At 41.0% G+C, this 17,900-nt stretch overlaps 3 protein-coding genes across 10 annotated transcripts; 2 read left to right on the top strand and 1 right to left on the bottom strand.

Moving 5' to 3' along the window:
• The first annotated feature begins 18 nt into the window (after positions 1–18).
• On the top strand, positions 19–5,849 carry LOC131445099 (MAPK/MAK/MRK overlapping kinase-like). 2 transcript variants are annotated; one of them, XM_058615937.1, is made up of 12 exons: positions 19–388; positions 2,340–2,454; positions 3,044–3,133; positions 3,234–3,304; positions 3,589–3,667; positions 3,763–3,811; positions 3,899–4,077; positions 4,194–4,295; positions 4,369–4,542; positions 4,645–4,804; positions 4,876–5,070; positions 5,287–5,849. In XM_058615937.1, the coding sequence occupies exons 1-12, from the start codon at positions 202–204 to the stop codon at positions 5,362–5,364; spliced, it is 1,479 nt and encodes a 492-aa protein (XP_058471920.1). In that variant the 5' UTR covers positions 19–201; the 3' UTR covers positions 5,365–5,849. The 2 variants fall into 2 exon arrangements, with proteins under 2 accessions (XP_058471920.1, XP_058471922.1); XM_058615939.1 differs by lacking the exon at positions 19–388 and adding an exon at positions 631–774.
• Positions 5,850–6,529: 680 nt separating this feature from the next.
• wdr20a (WD repeat domain 20a) lies at positions 6,530–14,493 on the bottom strand. Its single transcript, XM_058615936.1, has 4 exons — positions 14,144–14,493; positions 11,263–11,445; positions 9,618–10,958; positions 6,530–8,324 (listed from the first exon to the last, which is right to left on the bottom strand). Exons 1-4 carry the CDS (start codon positions 14,405–14,407, stop codon positions 8,271–8,273), a joined length of 1,842 nt encoding a protein of 613 aa, XP_058471919.1. The 5' UTR covers positions 14,408–14,493; the 3' UTR covers positions 6,530–8,270.
• A 5-nt stretch (positions 14,494–14,498) lies between these two features.
• On the top strand, positions 14,499–17,428 carry LOC131445102 (uncharacterized). 7 transcript variants are annotated; one of them, XM_058615947.1, is made up of 6 exons: positions 14,499–15,270; positions 15,445–15,501; positions 15,644–15,699; positions 16,133–16,204; positions 16,327–16,413; positions 16,494–17,428. In XM_058615947.1, the coding sequence occupies exons 2-6, from the start codon at positions 15,468–15,470 to the stop codon at positions 17,142–17,144; spliced, it is 900 nt and encodes a 299-aa protein (XP_058471930.1). In that variant the 5' UTR covers positions 14,499–15,270; positions 15,445–15,467; the 3' UTR covers positions 17,145–17,428. The 7 variants fall into 7 exon arrangements, with proteins under 7 accessions (XP_058471930.1, XP_058471929.1, XP_058471932.1 ...); XM_058615946.1 differs by having other exon boundaries at positions 16,130–16,204; XM_058615949.1 differs by having other exon boundaries at positions 14,499–15,474.
• Positions 17,429–17,900: the final 472 nt, after the last annotated feature.

Genomic DNA, 17,900 nt, shown 5'->3' with positions numbered 1-17,900 from the left:
TCTATCTGTCTCCAGAGGACGTGCTCTGAGTACAGTGGTAGTGTGTGTGTGTGTGTGTGTGTGTTGTGTACGCTGACTGTACTTGGTAACGTTATCTATGCAGTAGATACAAAGAAGGAGCAACAGCAGTGTGTTCTCGCGGGATTTATGTGTGAACGTTAACACAAAGCTCATGGTTTAGTGGCTCCTCGGGAGTCACTAATGATGCACTACTCAAGCTGGCTGATCGGCGTGAAAAACCGGGCGAGTCTGCGAAATGCGTGCAAAACACCGCCCAACACGGACTGGAACAACAACAGAGGACACGCGCTGGACACGAAGAACAACAACCCGCAGCACAAAGACAAGACGTGCGAGCAAACGGTGCCGAACCACCTCTGGAAAAAAGGTACGTAAGGTTCGGACTTTGCGTCAAAATATCTGGGCCCGCAGAAGATAAATGTACACGACAGACGTTTTTCTGTGCTGTTTCTTTCAACTTTGGATGTTTTTGTGACTGTCACGTTCAGCCAGAGTTTCCAGCTTCCTGCTCAGGTCAGAGCGGAGGGCGAAGGCGTGCTCCGTTACCAAGGCGACGGTCAGCTCACAGGGCACGCGAGCGAGGCTAAGCTAAGCTAGCGCTGTGTAGAGACGGGGTTTGGTTTTCGGTGTCGTTTTTTTAACATTTTAACATAAAAGAAGACTTTAATTTTTCAACCGTACATTGAAATGCGGTGTCTAAATGTCACGGACGATCGAGTGACATGCGGCGGCTGAGACTGAGAGGAATGCAGAGTAAGATTAAAGCGTAAAGTCAAATAAATGAAAGAAATGGTGAGGAAGTGAAGCGACAGCAGGTGGCACGCAAATATAATTCATCATTTTATAAGATATTAGTTGGTGTATTCAGTGTTAACATTCAAGATTTTTGAACTAGACAGTTTTAATATTAATTATTGCAATAACGGATCTATTTAAAACATTTTTATTTAATTAACCACAACAATGTACAAAATACTAAATTACTAAGTATACATGTTTCAGGGCTACAATGATTATCATTATTATTATTATTATTACTATTAGTAGTAGTAGTAGTAGTAGTACATATAAGATTATTAAATGAACTATGTTTATGGTTTGCATAATCCGTTTGAGAGTTCATCCAACAATTAAAACAAGCTCCCTGATTTTTCCACTTTCTCATATGTGAATATTTCCTGCGTTCTTTGCTCCATGTATAAAATAAATCATTAAATTAGCTCACTAGATCACTTAAAACTTTTTTTTTCTAGCTTTAACTAGCTCCTTTTTATTCCACCCCGTGTTGTGTTTTATTTGCATTTTTAGTTTATTGTAAAGTCAAAACAGTTTAAAGCTTTAACCTCTTAACTCGATTGTGTTTCATTGTTGTATTTGCTTTTTACATTTTATTTTCCTTTTTATTGTGAAGCACTTTGAGCTGCAATCCTTGTAAGAAAGGTGCTATACAAATACACTTCTGACATTTTATGGACCCAACAACAATGAGTCGATGAATCACGAATATAATCAGCAGATGAATCAATTATTAATAATTATTAGTTGCAACTCTGATACCATGAAGGTCCAGTGTGTCAGTAATGTGTGTGAGTAATGTGGCCATCTTTGCTCATTCCTTCCCTTTCGCAAGCTGCATCTCAGAACTATGGTGGCCTGTGTATACCAAAAACAGTGTAAAGACACTCGCCCTGGCTTCTCCCACTCTTTGTTGTTTCCTACTCCTTCTTCTTGGTTTAGGCATCAGGTTTATGTGGGTGGACCAGTTCTGAGCTTCCACTTCTAAATGTGGAAAGTGTGGTTGCTGTAGTAACGTGTCAGCGCAAATAAATGTTGGGATTCTTTGGTAACTTGTTTTATGCTTTGTTTTCTACTAGTATTTTTCTAGAAATAGGTGTATTTGAGATTGTGCCGTTTGCTGAGAAATGTCAAACAATTTTCAGTCATTACATTTAAAAAATAACACCTTTGAAGGAGCCAGTGGCTAGTGAAAATAAGCTGCTTCTGTAATTTTAAAGAAGAAAAAGAAGAAAAGTCCCTATATATATTTATTTACAGTCTCATATGTAAGAGTTCTGGGACATTTCACATCACATTATTTTCCTACATTTTGTAGTCCTGATAATAATGAATCAATTGATCAGAGGACAAACCAGTGATGTAAATGTTGTTGAATGAAGTTGTGACTCCGGTCCACTGGGTGTGTTTTGGTTTTTATTGAATATTTTTAACTTCCCATATTATCACCAATTTATAATATAACAGATTTTTCAATGTTTAATCATGTTTATGTTTTTCCCTCGTTTACATTTGCTGTGCAGGTTACAAAATAATCAAGAAAATCGGAGCGGGCACATTTTCCGAGGTGGTGAAAACTCAGAGCCTGAAAGATGGGAAGTTCTACGCCTGTAAAACCATGAAGCAGACAATTAACAGGTATATACTGTGTGTGTGTATATATATATATATATATATTCACACTGTTGTCACTGGAGCCGTTTTCCTTGTTTGTTTGGGCCTTTGAAACATGAGTCGACACCCCCGACACCTTAAGTGTCCTATTAGATGTCAGTCTGCACTCTCTTTGACCTTGTGAGGAAAAGAATAGATGTGATGTCAGTGTGTGACTTTCTTTTTTTTACTTGTAACACAAAATCTTAAATTATTTCACTATACAAGGGTATATGCAAGTCATAATGTTAACATAAGTGTGAGCTAAAAAGGGGGGGGGGGGGGAATAAAATCCATAAAAGAGAAACAAAACTACACTTACATACACACCTATTTTTGGACGTCAAATAAGACACTCTCCCCTCCACAAAACTCTCTTTTTGTGTTTCATTTCTTTATTTTGTTGTTGTTCTTGAGGTTTGACCATAGTTCTATTCTCCACTGTTTGTTTCATCTATATTCCACATCTTGTGTGTTATTATTTCTGCCCACGTTTATTTGTTTGTGTTCCGTTGTGGGCCTTGTGTGAATTAAATCATCAGAAACGTGAGCGTTTTTTCCCCTTGTCTTTTAGTCTGGAGCAGGCCAACAACCTGCGGGAAGTCCAGGCAATGAAGAGACTGAGCCCACACGCAAATATCATCCAGCTTCATGAGCTAATATTGTGAGTGCTGGAGTGTCGGCCGTTATGAGTTATTATGAGTCTGTTGCCTGAGGCTAGTGTGGTGTGACATGTCTCTTGACACTTCAATTCATTGTTCCAGTGACAAAGAAACTGGGACAGTGTCTTTGATTTGTGAGCTGATGGAGATGAACCTCTACGAGTTAATACAAGGTAAGAGCACGATTATGACAGAGAGTAATGACTGGAGCTGCACGTGTTTGTGTTTCTGAATTAATTATAGGCTGATAGGTATAGGTTTGTTTGTAGCACTGAGCCTGAGAGGATAATAAAGAATATTGTATCCTAGGCACTTTTAAATTAAGTTGTCCTCAAAAATCCAGTGTATATGTATCGATTTGAAAGTAACTTGAGTAAAATGAGTGCGGAATCACTGTTAAATTGTGTATACATGTATCATAATCTCTCCTTGGTTCTTCATTCTTCACTCTTCACAGGGAGACAAACTCCGCTGCCCGAGCAGACAGTGAAGCATTACATGTACCAGCTCTGCAAGTCACTTGAACACATGCACAGGTAAAAGTATATCTCACAAGTTTAACATGAAATTATATAAATAAAACTCTCTTTTGATAAGTTGTTTCTGACCGTCATACATTTTTTTTTTACAGCTGTGGGATTTTCCACAGAGACGTAAAGCCAGAGAACATTCTCATCAGAGTAAGATACTTTCTTCACCTACATTTGATTTGCAAAAATCCCAACAGTATTCATTTGTTGTTGTTTTTTTTACTGCACAACTTGTAGCAAAATGTCCTGAAGCTCGGGGACTTTGGCTCTTGTCGGAGCGTGTACTCCAAGCCCCCGCACACAGAGTACATCTCCACGCGCTGGTACAGGGCCCCAGAGTGTCTCCTCACTGATGGCTATTACAGCCTGAAGATGGACATCTGGAGCACTGGCTGTGTCTTCTTTGAGATCATGAGGTACTTCTGCCAGGAAATATAGCACAACATTTAATCTATGCATCTTCTTCACCGCCGCCATAGGCATAAACAAATAATACTGTGTGTTTACTGTAGCTTCTGCTTTTGCATCCCAGCTTGAATCCCCTCTTTTCTGGAGCAAACGAGTTGGACCAGATTGCCAAGATTCACGATGTGCTGGGGACACCGGATCAGAGTATTCTCCAAAAGTTCAAGCAGTAGGTTTTCCAGGACCAGAAAAGTGTTGTTTGAGGAGGTTCATCTTCTCAAACAACACTTTGTGTTTTGCAGGTCTAGGGCGATGCATTTCAACTTCCTCCCAAGAAAAGGCACCGGTATCTCACGGTTAATCCCCAACTGCCCAGCCCCGGCTCTGTCGCTGCTCTATCAGATGCTCGCGTACGACCCCGATGAACGCATCACTGCAGAAACAGCCATGCGGCACACGTACTTCAGGGACCTCAGGTAAAGAGATTACATTGATCGCAATTGAAATGTTTAGTTCTTATCTTTTTATGATAGAAGTTTTGGTTTATTGCTTATTTTTTTTTTCCTTTTCTACCTCAGGCTGGCAGAGAAAAAAGCCGACAGTCTCCACAGAGTGACCGGGGCAATAGGCGGAGTAGAAAGCAGCGCAATGCACAGCTCCATGGATCACATCTGCCGCCCAACTAAACTCGGCAAACAGCTGAGGGGAAGACACGCGAGGCAGACGCCGTTAATGAGTGTAAGTTTAAACTCCAGAACAAATATACATGACCCATGAATGTCCAGTACTATCGTGTCCCTTCCACACAGCACACGAAGCACGCAGCAGAGCCGCTCATCAGACGGAACATCCCTCATTATCCCACAGAGCTGCCCAAGCTCAACATGGTCTTACCGCGACCCCAGATCCCCTTCCCCGTCTCCACCATGCCCGCGTTTCCCGCCACTCACAGGGGAACACTGCCATCCATCACGACCAAAAAGTGCCAGTCACAGTTGGCCAAGGTAAACGCAGAGAGGCTTTTTTTTAAATTTGTGAATCATTAAGCCATTCAGGGAGTCGGCTGACAGCTTTGTTTTGCACATCAGAAGATGAATCACTACTTTGTATTTGAAAGGATTGCATAGTTAGTATAGATATAAAACACAAGCCTCACTGGTGTTTTCGGTAAAGGCGTTGATTTGGCACTGAGCCTGCATATTTCCCCCCCCTCTCCACAGCCCCGGGATGAGTCACACCGCGCTGCTTTCAAGACCTTCTACATGCCACCTCTGGACAGGAAGCGGGGAGGCTACTGACAAGCAAATGCACTGTAAATGCTTCCTTTCGTACCAAACAGACAGAATGTTGACAGGACAATGTTTGGGACAGGCTTAAAATGAAAGACTTAGATCAGTCTGTTAACACCAAACAAGAGGGCGATCTCAACACACGTCGGACTGAGAGTGTGTAGTTTCAGTTATGGCGTCACGTGTTCACAGCTGTGGAGAAAGAAACTTCAGTGGAGCCTATTACACAAACTAAGCAATAACACACATTCGGCACATTTAACCTTTGGATCAGCTTATTGTACAAAAAAAAAAGTGGCTTTAAAAATTTGCCACACCCTCTTACAACTTTTAATTACAAACGATTAGGTAAGCATTCTCACAGTAATTAACCAAAAAAAACAATATTCGTCACTGGGTCAAAAATGTGAAATATACACAACAGCAATCAATCGGCTGTGATTTAAAGTTGTAAATCGATCAGAGTGAGTGAGTGAGTTGGAGCGCAGGGTTGACATAACATTCACAGTAAGTGCTTCACTAATATCCTACATCATTGGGAGAAATCATTTAAAGGCACATTTTGAGACTCAAATTGTAAATGAGGATAACTGTATATGTATGGTCAAACATTACAGACTGGGTCTAAAAACTGGGTCATTTAAGAATGTAGCTTGGTGATTAACCACCATATTCCCTTTCACTTTCTAACATTGTGACTCATTTAGAGTTCGGAGAAACCGACTGTGACCCAACCCATACTTTGTGTTGATTATTGTGAGATATATATATAACCACAGTAAAAGGCAAACAAAAAAAAAATCAAGTTTCATTTGTATGTTATTGACTCTTTTTACATCATCTTTGCACAAATAAAAAAAAAAAAAAAAATGTTAAGGACAAATTCATTAATTTTTTTTTAATGAATAAACTGAGAAATATGAAACGACATATTTGCCTCAGTAGCTTCGTCACTTGTGTGGTCACTGAACACTTAATTATATGAATTTTGCAGTCGTGTCATATCCGTCTTCTCACAGTGAATCCGAGGCAGAGTAAAACGTGAAACTTCCTGAGCTCCAACGATGTCCAACACATGCAAGTGTAAAAAACTTTCATATCAGCAGCATCACAGCGTTATGTAAATACAGTAAATGTGGGTGGGGGGGGGAGGAAAAAAGAACAGTAAACAGTGTATTCAAGATTATTTTAATATTATTTATATGTATATTTTAGGCTTTAGAAATATAACTATCAGTGACAAAACTTCCACTGGAATAATGGTAGTTTGCGTAGGCCCCCATCAGATCAATTAATTACAATATACACAATATGATACAGAGCAGATTTGAATCTGAAATATTAAAATAAATGCTCAATAGATAAAGGTTTTAATTTTTTTTTTTTAAATCACTTTCTTCACCTACTGTATTAGCCATCTGTGAGTTCTGAGCACACCCAAAAATGTAAAGCCATTTTCTTCTAATAAACTAATTTAAGTGCAAACGATTTTTTTTTTCCTCTTTAAAAAGACTATGATTGCAGCATCAAGCTTTATAGATTGAGATTTCAAAACTGAGGATGTTAAAGCCCAGTGCAACAAGGCAGTCCTCAATCCTATTTTTTGTTCCATTAGTTATAAAAAAAACAAACAAACAACAACATAACTAATAACTAAATCAGTGCAAAGTCATCGACGGGGAGATTCTACTCAAGAGACGACAGATCGGAGGGTGAAAGTGGATGGATGCAAACATTCTCAGATGCTCATGTGCTTGGTCGCAAAAAAAGATAGTTCACTCAAAATCCACATTTTAGTCAGTTAAGCCCCTTTTCCACCTATGGTCCCAGCTCGCCTCGGCACAGCACGGTCTAGGTTGGTTTTCCACTACAAAATAATACCTACTCATCGTGGGCGGAGTCATCACTGCATGAAACTGCCGTGACTTTGTTTCAAACGCGACACACACACACAAAGTGACTTGTAAAGCAGTTGTTTTCAGTGTAACTCAATCATTAGAATCAGTTAATTAAAACTACTTGTTCAGTACTTCCTCCATGAGCGGCGCACAGACTCCATCCAAACATTCACTGGACTGAAATGCTCCGGCAGTGACCGCTCGCCGGTCGTGATCAGCAGTGCTGTCTCTAAATACACCACCCTCCTATGTTAAATATTGAGATTTTAAAACATTTCCCTGGTAATTGTTGTGAGATTAATCCACGTTTTTAGGATTGTTAAATCTTTTTAACTGACCTACATTTCGGCACGATTCTTGTGTCGGACGTCTCTTCCTGTGACGGCACTCTGACCAATCAGTGGCCGGCAGTCTGGCGAGGTTCCAAGCGAGCTGAGGCGATACTGTGCGTAACGCCGTCAGAGCAGGCAAAAAAGTACCCGTACCAGGTACTATGCCAGTGGAAACGCAACTTAACCGTGCTAAGTCGAGCCGAGCTGGTTGAAACACACCATAACCCTGAGCCACAAATGGGCCACATCACAAGCCTAACATGGGAGAGGAAGAGATAATGAATATTAAATGAACTATCCCTTTTATCTCAAGCCACAATTGTCTGGTTTGCATCTAACAAAGCCAAGCCTTAATTCCAAATGGGAAAACAGTCTGATGAGATCTGACATGAACAGAATTGTTTAAAAACAAAAAAAAGAAAGAAATCTAAAATGTGTTAAAACTCCATAGAACAACAGTACAGAGCGCACCAACAGTCCACAAACAAACGCACCACTTTTTTTCCTTACTTCATTCTTCTGAGTCAAGTGAGCGAGTAACGAAAGACAACCGAAAAAGGGGGGAAAGGAAAGGAGGAAGGGAAGGGTGTGAAAGAAAAAAAGGGAAAAACTTGCAATGCTTGCAGGGTGAAGAGCAGCATCAGACTCTGGGTTGCAGGGTTCTTTAGCAGCAGAAATATTGAGGCTATACTACTGTTCCACTGGGAGAGCTGGCTTGGTTTTGGGATGACAATAAACCCTGAAAAAAGGAAAACAAGGAGATTTGCATTGGGAAAGTTCACACACACACGCACACACACACACAGTAGCAAAAAAATTAAATAAATAAATGAAGCAACAAATAGCTCATTAAATACTCTGCCTTCCAGCCTCGTCTTTCCTCATCCCGCTCCCTTGCACTTGATTAAAAGGCTGTGCACAGCAGTCAGAGTGGGTGCCGAGTGTACAGTGCGAGACTAATGCGGCCTCTGAGAGGTTTGCTCGATCAAGGCACTTCTCATGTACCGGACCTTTACTTCTCTTCCAAAAAGGCTCTTTTAATTAGTAATCGGACATTGTGAGGTCATTTTCAAGGGCACACTAACTTCATTATTTCACGGGCTGCAATGATGAAGCAATTAATCCATGATTAATCAACAACTAAATTAACTTCCAACTATCTTACAATCGAGTAATCTGTTAGACTGTTTTGTTTTTCTTAAAACGGAATAATTGTGGTTTGTCAAAACGCTTTATGGAACAAACACGTAACGATTAATCAACATCGAAAATAACCATTAGCTGCAGTTAATTGTATAATTTGACCCAAAAAAAACTGCAACTTGGTATCCTGGTATTGTTCGGGTTCTAATTTTTCCACTTCCTTTGCTGAATGCCCCTAAGCCTCTGTGGATATCTGACTGATTAACAGTCAAGGACTAACCCATTGTTCCAATATGTGGACAATTATACGCCTTATTCGTGCAAAATCTCTCAACACACAGACATAAGCACACAGTATACAGAGGGGAATAGACATATTCAGCTGAAAGCATGTGAGAAACTGCAGAGATTCTTTGGACAAAGCGATCACTTGCATTAAAGCTGAAACATGAGCGTGTATGCAAATGGCTCCTTGGCTACGCTGCTTTGCATTGTGGAATGACTGTGATGGACCAATGAAAAAACTTCATATGGATTAACATTTTCACTCACATGTCTCAACAGGAAGTTTTTTTCCTTATCACAATATATTAAATAACCAGACTCTAATTTCGTTGTAACATTAGTTATATTTGAAGGTTAACATCATTATATCATTATATTTGCTTTGACTAGAAAGCAATAAACATTATGACTGATATGTCGTTCGACTGCGGGGCAGAGATTTACATTTCAACTATAAAAAGCTAAAAATACTCCAAATCTCCACAGTTTAAGCTTTCAGAGATTGATGTTAAAGCCTGTCACTTGATTTTGGGACGGTTTAGATCGATAAACAGGGTTATCACTTCTTATTCCCCCACATTTTCCTACATTAAAAAGAACTTACCACTTTGCCTGGCCTTGCCCATGTGCAAATAAATCCCTCCTGACAAGCAGTCACTAAACAGTCCTCTAAAAATATGAGTACAGTCAGTCTCTCGTGTGCTATCTTTTTACAGATGAGGGGCTCGAGTAGGGGCACGTCCTCCATGCGCGGGCACAGCAGAGTACCCAGAGTCTTTGCAGGGTCTGTTTTGGTTTTTGTCAGCAGGTTGAGCTTGTCGCTGCTCTTACTGCTGATGTGGCCCATGCTGTGGTTCCGTTTGTGGTCCTTCTCGTGGTGGCGCTCTTTTCTGTCGTGGAGTGACAGTGTGGCAAACTTACTCACACCTGTGGCGATGGCACTGTCCATAATTCCACTGCCGATTCCTCCACCGCTGCTGGCCTTGTTGGTATTGTTTGCCGTCGCTGTGGTGGCAGCAGAATGGGGTAGGCTGTTGGAGCGTGGTAATGAAGTGGAGAGAGAGTTAATGCCAGGAGTATTGGCACCACTGTTATTTCCGTTAGTAGCATTACTAGAGGTGTTAGTGATTATTGTAGCACCCGCAGGGGGGCTGGTAGCATTCATCACGTTCGTATGTGTCCGTGTCCGTGAGAGTGGAAGATGAGGGAAAAGGATGTCCTCAGTGAGGTCCCATAAGCACAGCTGAGTGTCCTGACCCACTGAGCCAAACCGGTAAGTCACACTAACAGGCCGGCTGTCCGTGGAGTTGCGCTTGGAAAGTCGCGATTGAGTACTGTTGGCCCGGTCTCTTCCAAAATGAAGCATCTGATCCTGGAAGTCCTCATCGCTGCCACTGAACTCCATTGGGTCACTCTCTTCCACGCTGGTGGTGTAATGATCAAATGCCACTACACTCACCCAAGACTTGTGCCCATGACCTCGGGCAATGACTCTACAGTCCAAGAATGACCACACAGTCACAAGATCGTCCTCTCCACCAGCAACTATGTACTTCCCATCAGGGCTCCAGCAAACACACAACAAGCCACCAAAGTAGCTCTTCATGGTGCCATGAAGCTCAACAGCATCAAAGTTGAAGACCCGTAGGAAGCCATCTTGGCTAACGCAGGCTAAGAATTTCCCATCTGGAGAGAAGGCAAACTCGTTCAGAGCACCCTCACCTACTGTCCATTTGAGGAGAGGGTTCCGCGTGGATTTACTCTTACAAGTGTGCACAGAATAGTTCTCTCCCTGTTTGAGCAGCTGGTAGTGTGGTGCTGTGGTGCCACAGGTATGCTCCACGTTGTACAGGTACATATTCCCACTGGCATGAGATACCAGAAACAGGCTCTCGGAGTCTGGCACCCATTTCACGCATGTTACCCTGGACTTGTCTATCAGTCTCTGTCAGGAGAGAGTGAAAGTTGAAGTTTTAGAAGAAGACAGCGAGGGAGAGAGAGAGGAGGGAGAAAGGAAAGCAACGTCAGTACAGTGTCATCAGAAAATACTAACAATTTCACCGTCAGTGCTGTGCTCGTGTTTTAGGCCACTTGGCAAAATTAATCCACTTACACTCAAAGACCTAAAACAAAAAATGCAAATGTCCTATTTCTGCAACAATCAGACTTCTACTGACCTCAACCACCAATCGGTGAAAAATGCTGAACACAAAACTCTTCTGATCAACCACTTCTTTATCAACACCTACCTCCTCATTGAAGAGCTTGCTCGTCTCCTTCTTGATTGGGTCAATGAGCTGTACCTGTCCCGCTGAGAAACCCACCAGCAGGGACACGCTCTCTGCTGTTGCTGTGAGGTGGTTGAAGTCATGACAGGTGGGCTGTGTTCCCTTGTAGATGCGCTTGTCTATAGGCTTGCTCAGGTCAGCGGCCTGACAAGAAAAAGGATAACAAACACATGAGGTTGAGGCAAGTGTCATAATCTTCTAATACCAAAAACTAGGTGATACACTAGGTTACATGACAAGGGCTGACTGTGGGTTAAACCGATCATAACATGTGTAGTTTATCCTAAAAACTGATAATGTGTCTTAATTTAATTGATTTGGAAGTTGTTGTTTTTTTACATCTAACATTCAATTTCCATTACAACAGCTATATGAACAAACTCAGGTATAGTGGTTTACTTTTTTCCCTCTATCGATGGGTGGATGCTAGGTATCATAGAATACGATGTACAACTTGTTTTTAAAATGAAAAAAAAAGGATAACTTGAACATTATACCAGTATGACAACTTGTTTATAATTAACAGCTAGCACCACTGGTAGAATGGAAAAAATCTTTTGAGTGTTAAGATGATGATTCAGTGGTTTCCCCTGAAATGGTGTGACAGTGAGTTGTTTGAAATTATACACAAGCAAAAACATAAATAACTAACCTTAACTAAACTGATCATGTTCTTGCTCTGGCAGAATAAATTCAGAGAAATCCAATTGTCAGCTGTACTGAAACTGTAAGATAATGTATTTTTGAATAGGATGCGATACTGATACAATTCATTTTCTATTCAACATAAATTGTCAGGACTAACAAGACTAGACAAGACCATCCTATTTATGTTAGTTCAGGATTACCGCCAGTGAGTCTATTGCTGTTTTACACTGAAATTAGATTACACATGACAAGCACATGTCTCTGAATCAGCTGCTTCCAGTCAACCTATGATTGTCACCCAGCTTAGCAAAAACTGTGTTTGTAGTGGAAGAATAAAGAGAGCTTCTTTGTGATTTAAAAAAATATATAGCATGTGCCATAATAGGACACACTATACAATACCACTAACACATTGTATACAATTGTATCGTGAGGTGTATGGTTCCAACTCTTTCCTACTTTCTGTTTCGTATTAATACGATTGTGGGCCTGTAGTGATATTAAACTATCAGTCTTCCAGGCATAAAATTGTATTTTTGGCTCATCGGCAGTGGAGCAGAGCAGAAGCGGGTGAGATCTACAGAGACCATTGTTCTGTGCTTGTCCATCATTCATTGCACTCAGCTTGCTGCCTCTACAGATCTAGTACAGGGAAAATGGCAGCCACTATTGTTAGTGGTGACAGTACGGATGAAGGAGAGAGACCAAGAGTTTTAGATTCAAGATTCAAGATTCATAGATTGTGGATGCTTCAGCAGCTTTTAAATCGATGTGAGTAAGCATACCCTGTGTCAGTACCAAGAAAAAGGTAATGGACAAACAAAAAAATAAGCAGACACTGCCAGACTGTGCTGAACTTACACATCGGGAGATGTGAGTAATATGCACTAGGTTATTTTCCGTTCTGTGCTGTGCCAACTCGGTGGAGAGAATTTCAAGAGGGAACATAACATTCATTTTTTGATTTTAGTGCAGCACCAAAAGCTAAAGCATGTGTGGTAACAGCGGAGACAATATAAGGTTTATTAGCAGAAACATTAGACAAATTGTATGTGACAAGTGAATAAACACCTATTATGTTTTACTATTCTTAGGCTATTCATTTCAGGAATATCATCAGCCTGTGACACAAAAATGGACTATCTTTCAGAGCTCCCCCTCCATGTCTCAATGTAGACTTTCAGGGGAGCTTGTGTACTATACAGGGAAGCCAAGCTCCCCCATAATTTGAACCATGGTTATATGCGAGGCCACTCTGCAAATCACCCCATAAAGATCAGAGAAGATGCATGGAAAGAAATTCCAGCTAAGCCAAAAGACTATAAATAAAGTGATACATGAACAAAGATCTACAGCTAATGGAGTGATGAAAGTAGGATTAAGAGTTATATAAACACACTATGCTCCACAAGTGTGAAATAAGTCACGGAAACCGAAATTAATCACAAAAAAACTTGCAATAAATATTGCACCTAGACTTTTTTCCACGGTTTTAACATATCGCGAGATTTTGATATTGTTACATCCCTCTACGAAAGTATAGGGAGCCCTCAATGACGCTTATTCCTTGTGACCATTTCCAATAAACAATCAGCTGTGACTTGATCAAGTCAGTATCCAAACACGTCGCCAAACTACGACAGGAGTATCACTACAGTAAAGGATGACGGCAGCAGTTAGCCTGCTGGACGAAAGGTCTGCCCGCCGACTCAATCGGCACACTTGAGTCGGTCCTTTGACCTGTCAGTCAAAGGGCGTCGACAGGTGTGAGGGGTGGCAACGTATAACTGTCAATAAGCACCATTACAGCATCAAATTCAGCCCTGACAACTTAAACCACATGAAAACATTAACTTCATTTTAACAATCGTAACCCATCGTGATGAAAACCCACCATTCTACACACAGAACGACAGTGTGACGGGTTGTGAGCGGAATTTAGCCCCTGGCTCTCGGTGTAGTTGCTCACTAGCTAACGTTAGCCAGTATCGATAGCAAGCTAAATGGTAGCCTAGCTACATCATAGCATCAAGCTAACTAGCTGCCAGCTAATTTGAAAGTCAAGCACCTGCTGGAGTTTTTCAAAAGCCGACAACTCAAACCTCCAAGTGCAACAACAGATGAAACTACTGTGGCGTAATTTAACATGTCGCATCGCAAGTGTCCGTTGACATTAGCTGCGTTAGCACGCTACCTTTCGAACGCCTTTGTAGATGTAGAAGTAGAGCTCACGGCCCACATTGAAACAGATCCTGTCGCCGTTGCCCGACTGATCGTTGACGTTCACGAAGGAGACCTTGACGGGGTTGGAGCCTTGTGAGTTGAAAGGCACCCGGTTAGGACGGCTGTATTCGGAGTGAGTGAGGAGTTTGTAGACGCCTTCCCGAGTGGTGAACTGAGTTTTAATTTCGTTCATCTCCTTCCCTCCTCCCTCCGCCGCCATCTTTGAATTTAACATTCATCCCTTTCCCCCAGGCCGGATCTTACGCACGGAGAGTAGCGAGCGAGCCGCGGAGCGAACATTCCTGCTCTCCCGTTCCCCCCAACGGTTTAGCGGGGAACTGGGGCAGGAGAAGAAGGCAGTAAAACTTCAGCTGTCCCAGCTTTAAACTTTAAAAAAACAAAACAATAAAATAATATTGATATTAAGTATTCAGGTGGTATTCACATTTAGAAAAGTTCAGGTAGAGGAACATTAACATTTCCTCTGTATAATATCTTGTGTCTTACGATTCAACGCAATGGATTAAATGTGTATGTATTGTATTGGGGTGATTATAAATGAGTACTGCAACAAAAATGTATTTAAATGCACTATTAGTCAGAGGTGGAAAGTAATTAATTACATTTACTGTAATTGAGTAGGTTTGTACTTGTACTTTTTAAAGTCATTCTTAAAATTTGTAATTTTACTTTTAATGAAGTATGTTTTTTTTCGAAGAACTGTACTTCACTACGTTTTAAATCACACCCGTTACTGAGTAAAAAAAAGTAAAATAATAATAGTATAGTAAAATATGTTTACATATTTATTTTGTCAGTACTTTAATTTGTAAAGGTTTGTCTTCATGTGAGATGTGTGTCCCCTTGTCTAAGTATATTTTATTGATTATCTTTGAATTGAGTACATTTTTATACCAGTACTTGTATTTGCACTTAAGCACAATTTTATCAAAATAGTGGTACTTTTACTTGACTAGAATATTTCAGTACTTTCCACCAGTATAAAAAGCTGAAATAAAGGCCTGTTATTCGACTAATTATTGAGACTTTTATTTTGAAAGAAGAACCCAAACACCGGACGTGTTATTTTGTTAAAAGGTAAGAGAGTCAAACTCGTGTCTTGTCAGCTGTCTGTCTGTCGTGCTCATCCTTTCACCTGTGTATTATCACATTCAAGCTATCGGTTTCCTGTTGGTGGTTAATTCACTTGCGAGTTTCTCTGCCTGCGAAACAACGACGACGTTATTTAAATATTTCCGCTTTCTTCGGCAGTTACACAGCGACGTTTAAATGCCATGTCAGGTAGGAGAAAACAACACTCACTCCCAAGTAAGTACAAGTATTTGTCGCAAAAAAAAAATTAGATTTTTATATTTTAATTGAATGCATTGTGATACATTTTTGAAGTTTTGTTGCCCCTTGAATGTACGTATTTGCATTACTTTTGCACTACATGTGTTTCTTCATTTAGATCACGGTGACAGACGAATACCCAACAACGTGGACCAACTTGCTTTCAAATACATGGTGGGAACAGTTCACTTAAATCACTGTAGCTGAGCGTGATCTACATCAGAAGTTCTCAATTGTTCTCCTAAATGGATTAAAATATATATCTATTGGAATGATTTCACCACCAAATTATTTGATTAGTAAGTAATCTATGGCACCATTCAGGTCAGTCAATGTTAAGAGGAAAGAGTCTAAAAGAAATGCATCCGAATGTAAAATTATTTAGTTAAAAGGCTTTAAAAATCCTACTTAATGTATTCTCTCTCTTGCAACTAAAAGGACAGTATACATGATTGATTTTCAAGGATAATTTAGAAACCTTTTGTGAAACCCCCAGGTGTCCCAGACACCCATTTGAGAACCACTGATCTAAATCACTTGAATTTAACCTCTGCCTCGCACGGACACATGGCTCTGGACTGTAGTGACCTGTGCTTTCTGTCAGGAGATGTGTAAAGTGGACTCCAGCACCGATAGTGACTCAGAAACTAGTCCCAGATGGTCGGACACCAGCACCATGGTATTATGGCTTTTTAACTTATTTTGAATGAATACATTTTATAGGCCTACATGCCCATTATCTCACAGCAAAAATAAAAGGACTATCTTGTTGTAAAAATGGCTGAATTCCTCTTTTAACAGGGCTGTGTGAGCAGCGCGCCAGAGTGTGGGACACTACGTCGAACTCTGCCTCTGAGGCCTGCAGCACGGCATAGCTGCACTTCTATGGTAACTGTCGTCCTCTCACTAATCACATCCTTTCTATGTGTTCATGCATATAACTGTAACGTGTCCTCGCAATATTCCAGTTTTTGGACCCGTACGACGGGAGCTCTGAGGATTCAGATGAGTCAGACGCAGACGGTGTCTCCAGGAGATGGAGGCAGCAGGGACGAGCGGGAGGATGTCGATTTTCGAGCCGCAGCAGGAGATTCATCCTCCACCAACCGGCGTCTGCTGCCCTCAGAGAAGCGATGATGAAAAGAGATCCTGTAACAGAGCAGCAACATCCTCTCGATGTGCAGATGAAGTGTGGGAGTGACTCTGAGCTGTGGGTCTGTGAGATCGACACTGTGCCCTCATCCCACAGTGACCAGAATGCTCGTGGAGATCACGCAGTGGAAAAGAGGAGTCATTCGACCGCACACGCCCAAATCGTGAAGATGGAGTTGCAATTTGACGACTCAGGCTTGCACACGACAAGATCTTCCACACCCCACACTCCAGGACCTCTCACCCCAGTGGGAGGGAGCTCAGCGTGGATGCTGGATAGCTCCTCTGAAAGATCTCCCAGCCCGTGTAACCTCCGATCTCTTTCCAAGAGAAAGTTCGGGCTCCCTGGAGCAGAAGTGGTCGAACTGGGGCAAAGAAAGAGGCAGTGTGTCGTCAATATGGAGCAGGAAGAGGAGGCAGCAGACTCTGCATCTGAACCCTGTTTGAGCCACTTGCCCAAGGACTGACACAATTGATTTAGGGTGGAAAGAAATATTGTAAATAGTTTAAAATGCACTTTGGTTTGATTGTTTTTGATGCACTTTGAATGTCTCACGTGTGTCACAAATTGTGACCTTAAAACCTCCCTCAGTAAACTCAGTCCCATGATAAATAAATAAAAACAAACACACATAGAGCTACAAGTCATTTTGCATTCGTGAAAGGCAAAAATTCAGATTAAATCTGATTATTTTGTAGCAATCACAGCCAGAGACATCTGCAGAAATCTGATTTGAATTAAAAAAAGAAAGTGGTTTGAATCAGATTTGGAGTTTGTTTTTCTTGCCGTCCTATAATCATTTTTAATCTTGCTGCCTGAACAAGAGGGATGAGCCCGTCTTGACTTTGGCATCTGCAGCTCACATTCAACAGGTTTCATCGCTGACACAATTTCTTTACATGGAAAATACATGTATTCCGTTAGTTTTCTTGCAGAAAGACTATCGTCATATAAACGTATACAGCCTTGCTTACAGTGTAAATTCCTCCTGGGTATAAACTAACAAAAAATGTGCTATCAAACACATGAGAATGTTTAAAGACTGATTTGTCTTTATTCATCTTTTTTCATTATATAGTTGTACTTCATCCTCTGGACAACAGGTGGCAGTAATACCTTAAAATGGCAGTTCATCTCAAAACTCCTCAGCTCCACTCCACATACAGTAGAACAGTGTTTCTGATTTTCCTTCAAGTACCACCAGACTTTGGCTGTATAAGTT

This window comes from Solea solea, chromosome 18, assembly GCF_958295425.1.
Source record: "Solea solea chromosome 18, fSolSol10.1, whole genome shotgun sequence".
Taxonomy (NCBI): Eukaryota; Metazoa; Chordata; class Actinopteri; order Pleuronectiformes; family Soleidae; genus Solea; species Solea solea.
This window is presented reverse-complemented; position numbering and strand designations above follow the sequence as displayed.

Coding starts and splice junctions, on each gene's coding strand:
- LOC131445099 (XM_058615937.1), top strand. CDS start 202: ATGATGCACTACTCAAGCTGGCTGATCGGCGTGAAAAACCGGGCGAGT. Junction 3,305..3,588: donor CCTCTACGAGTTAATACAAG/GTAAGAGCACGA, acceptor CACTCTTCACAG/GGAGACAAACTCCGCTGCCC. Junction 4,805..4,875: donor GGCAGACGCCGTTAATGAGT/GTAAGTTTAAAC, acceptor CCTTCCACACAG/CACACGAAGCACGCAGCAGA.
- wdr20a (XM_058615936.1), bottom strand. CDS start 14,407: ATGTTAAATTCAAAGATGGCGGCGGAGGGAGGAGGGAAGGAGATGAAC. Junction 11,446..14,143: donor TCTACAAAGGCGTTCGAAAG/GTAGCGTGCTAA, acceptor TTTTCTTGTCAG/GCCGCTGACCTGAGCAAGCC. Junction 10,959..11,262: donor GCAAGCTCTTCAATGAGGAG/GTAGGTGTTGAT, acceptor CTCTCCTGACAG/AGACTGATAGACAAGTCCAG.
- LOC131445102 (XM_058615943.1), top strand. CDS start 15,556: ATGCATTGTGATACATTTTTGAAGTTTTGTTGCCCCTTGAATGTACGT. Junction 15,700..16,129: donor AACTTGCTTTCAAATACATG/GTGGGAACAGTT, acceptor GCTTTCTGTCAG/GAGATGTGTAAAGTGGACTC. Junction 16,205..16,326: donor GGTCGGACACCAGCACCATG/GTATTATGGCTT, acceptor CTCTTTTAACAG/GGCTGTGTGAGCAGCGCGCC.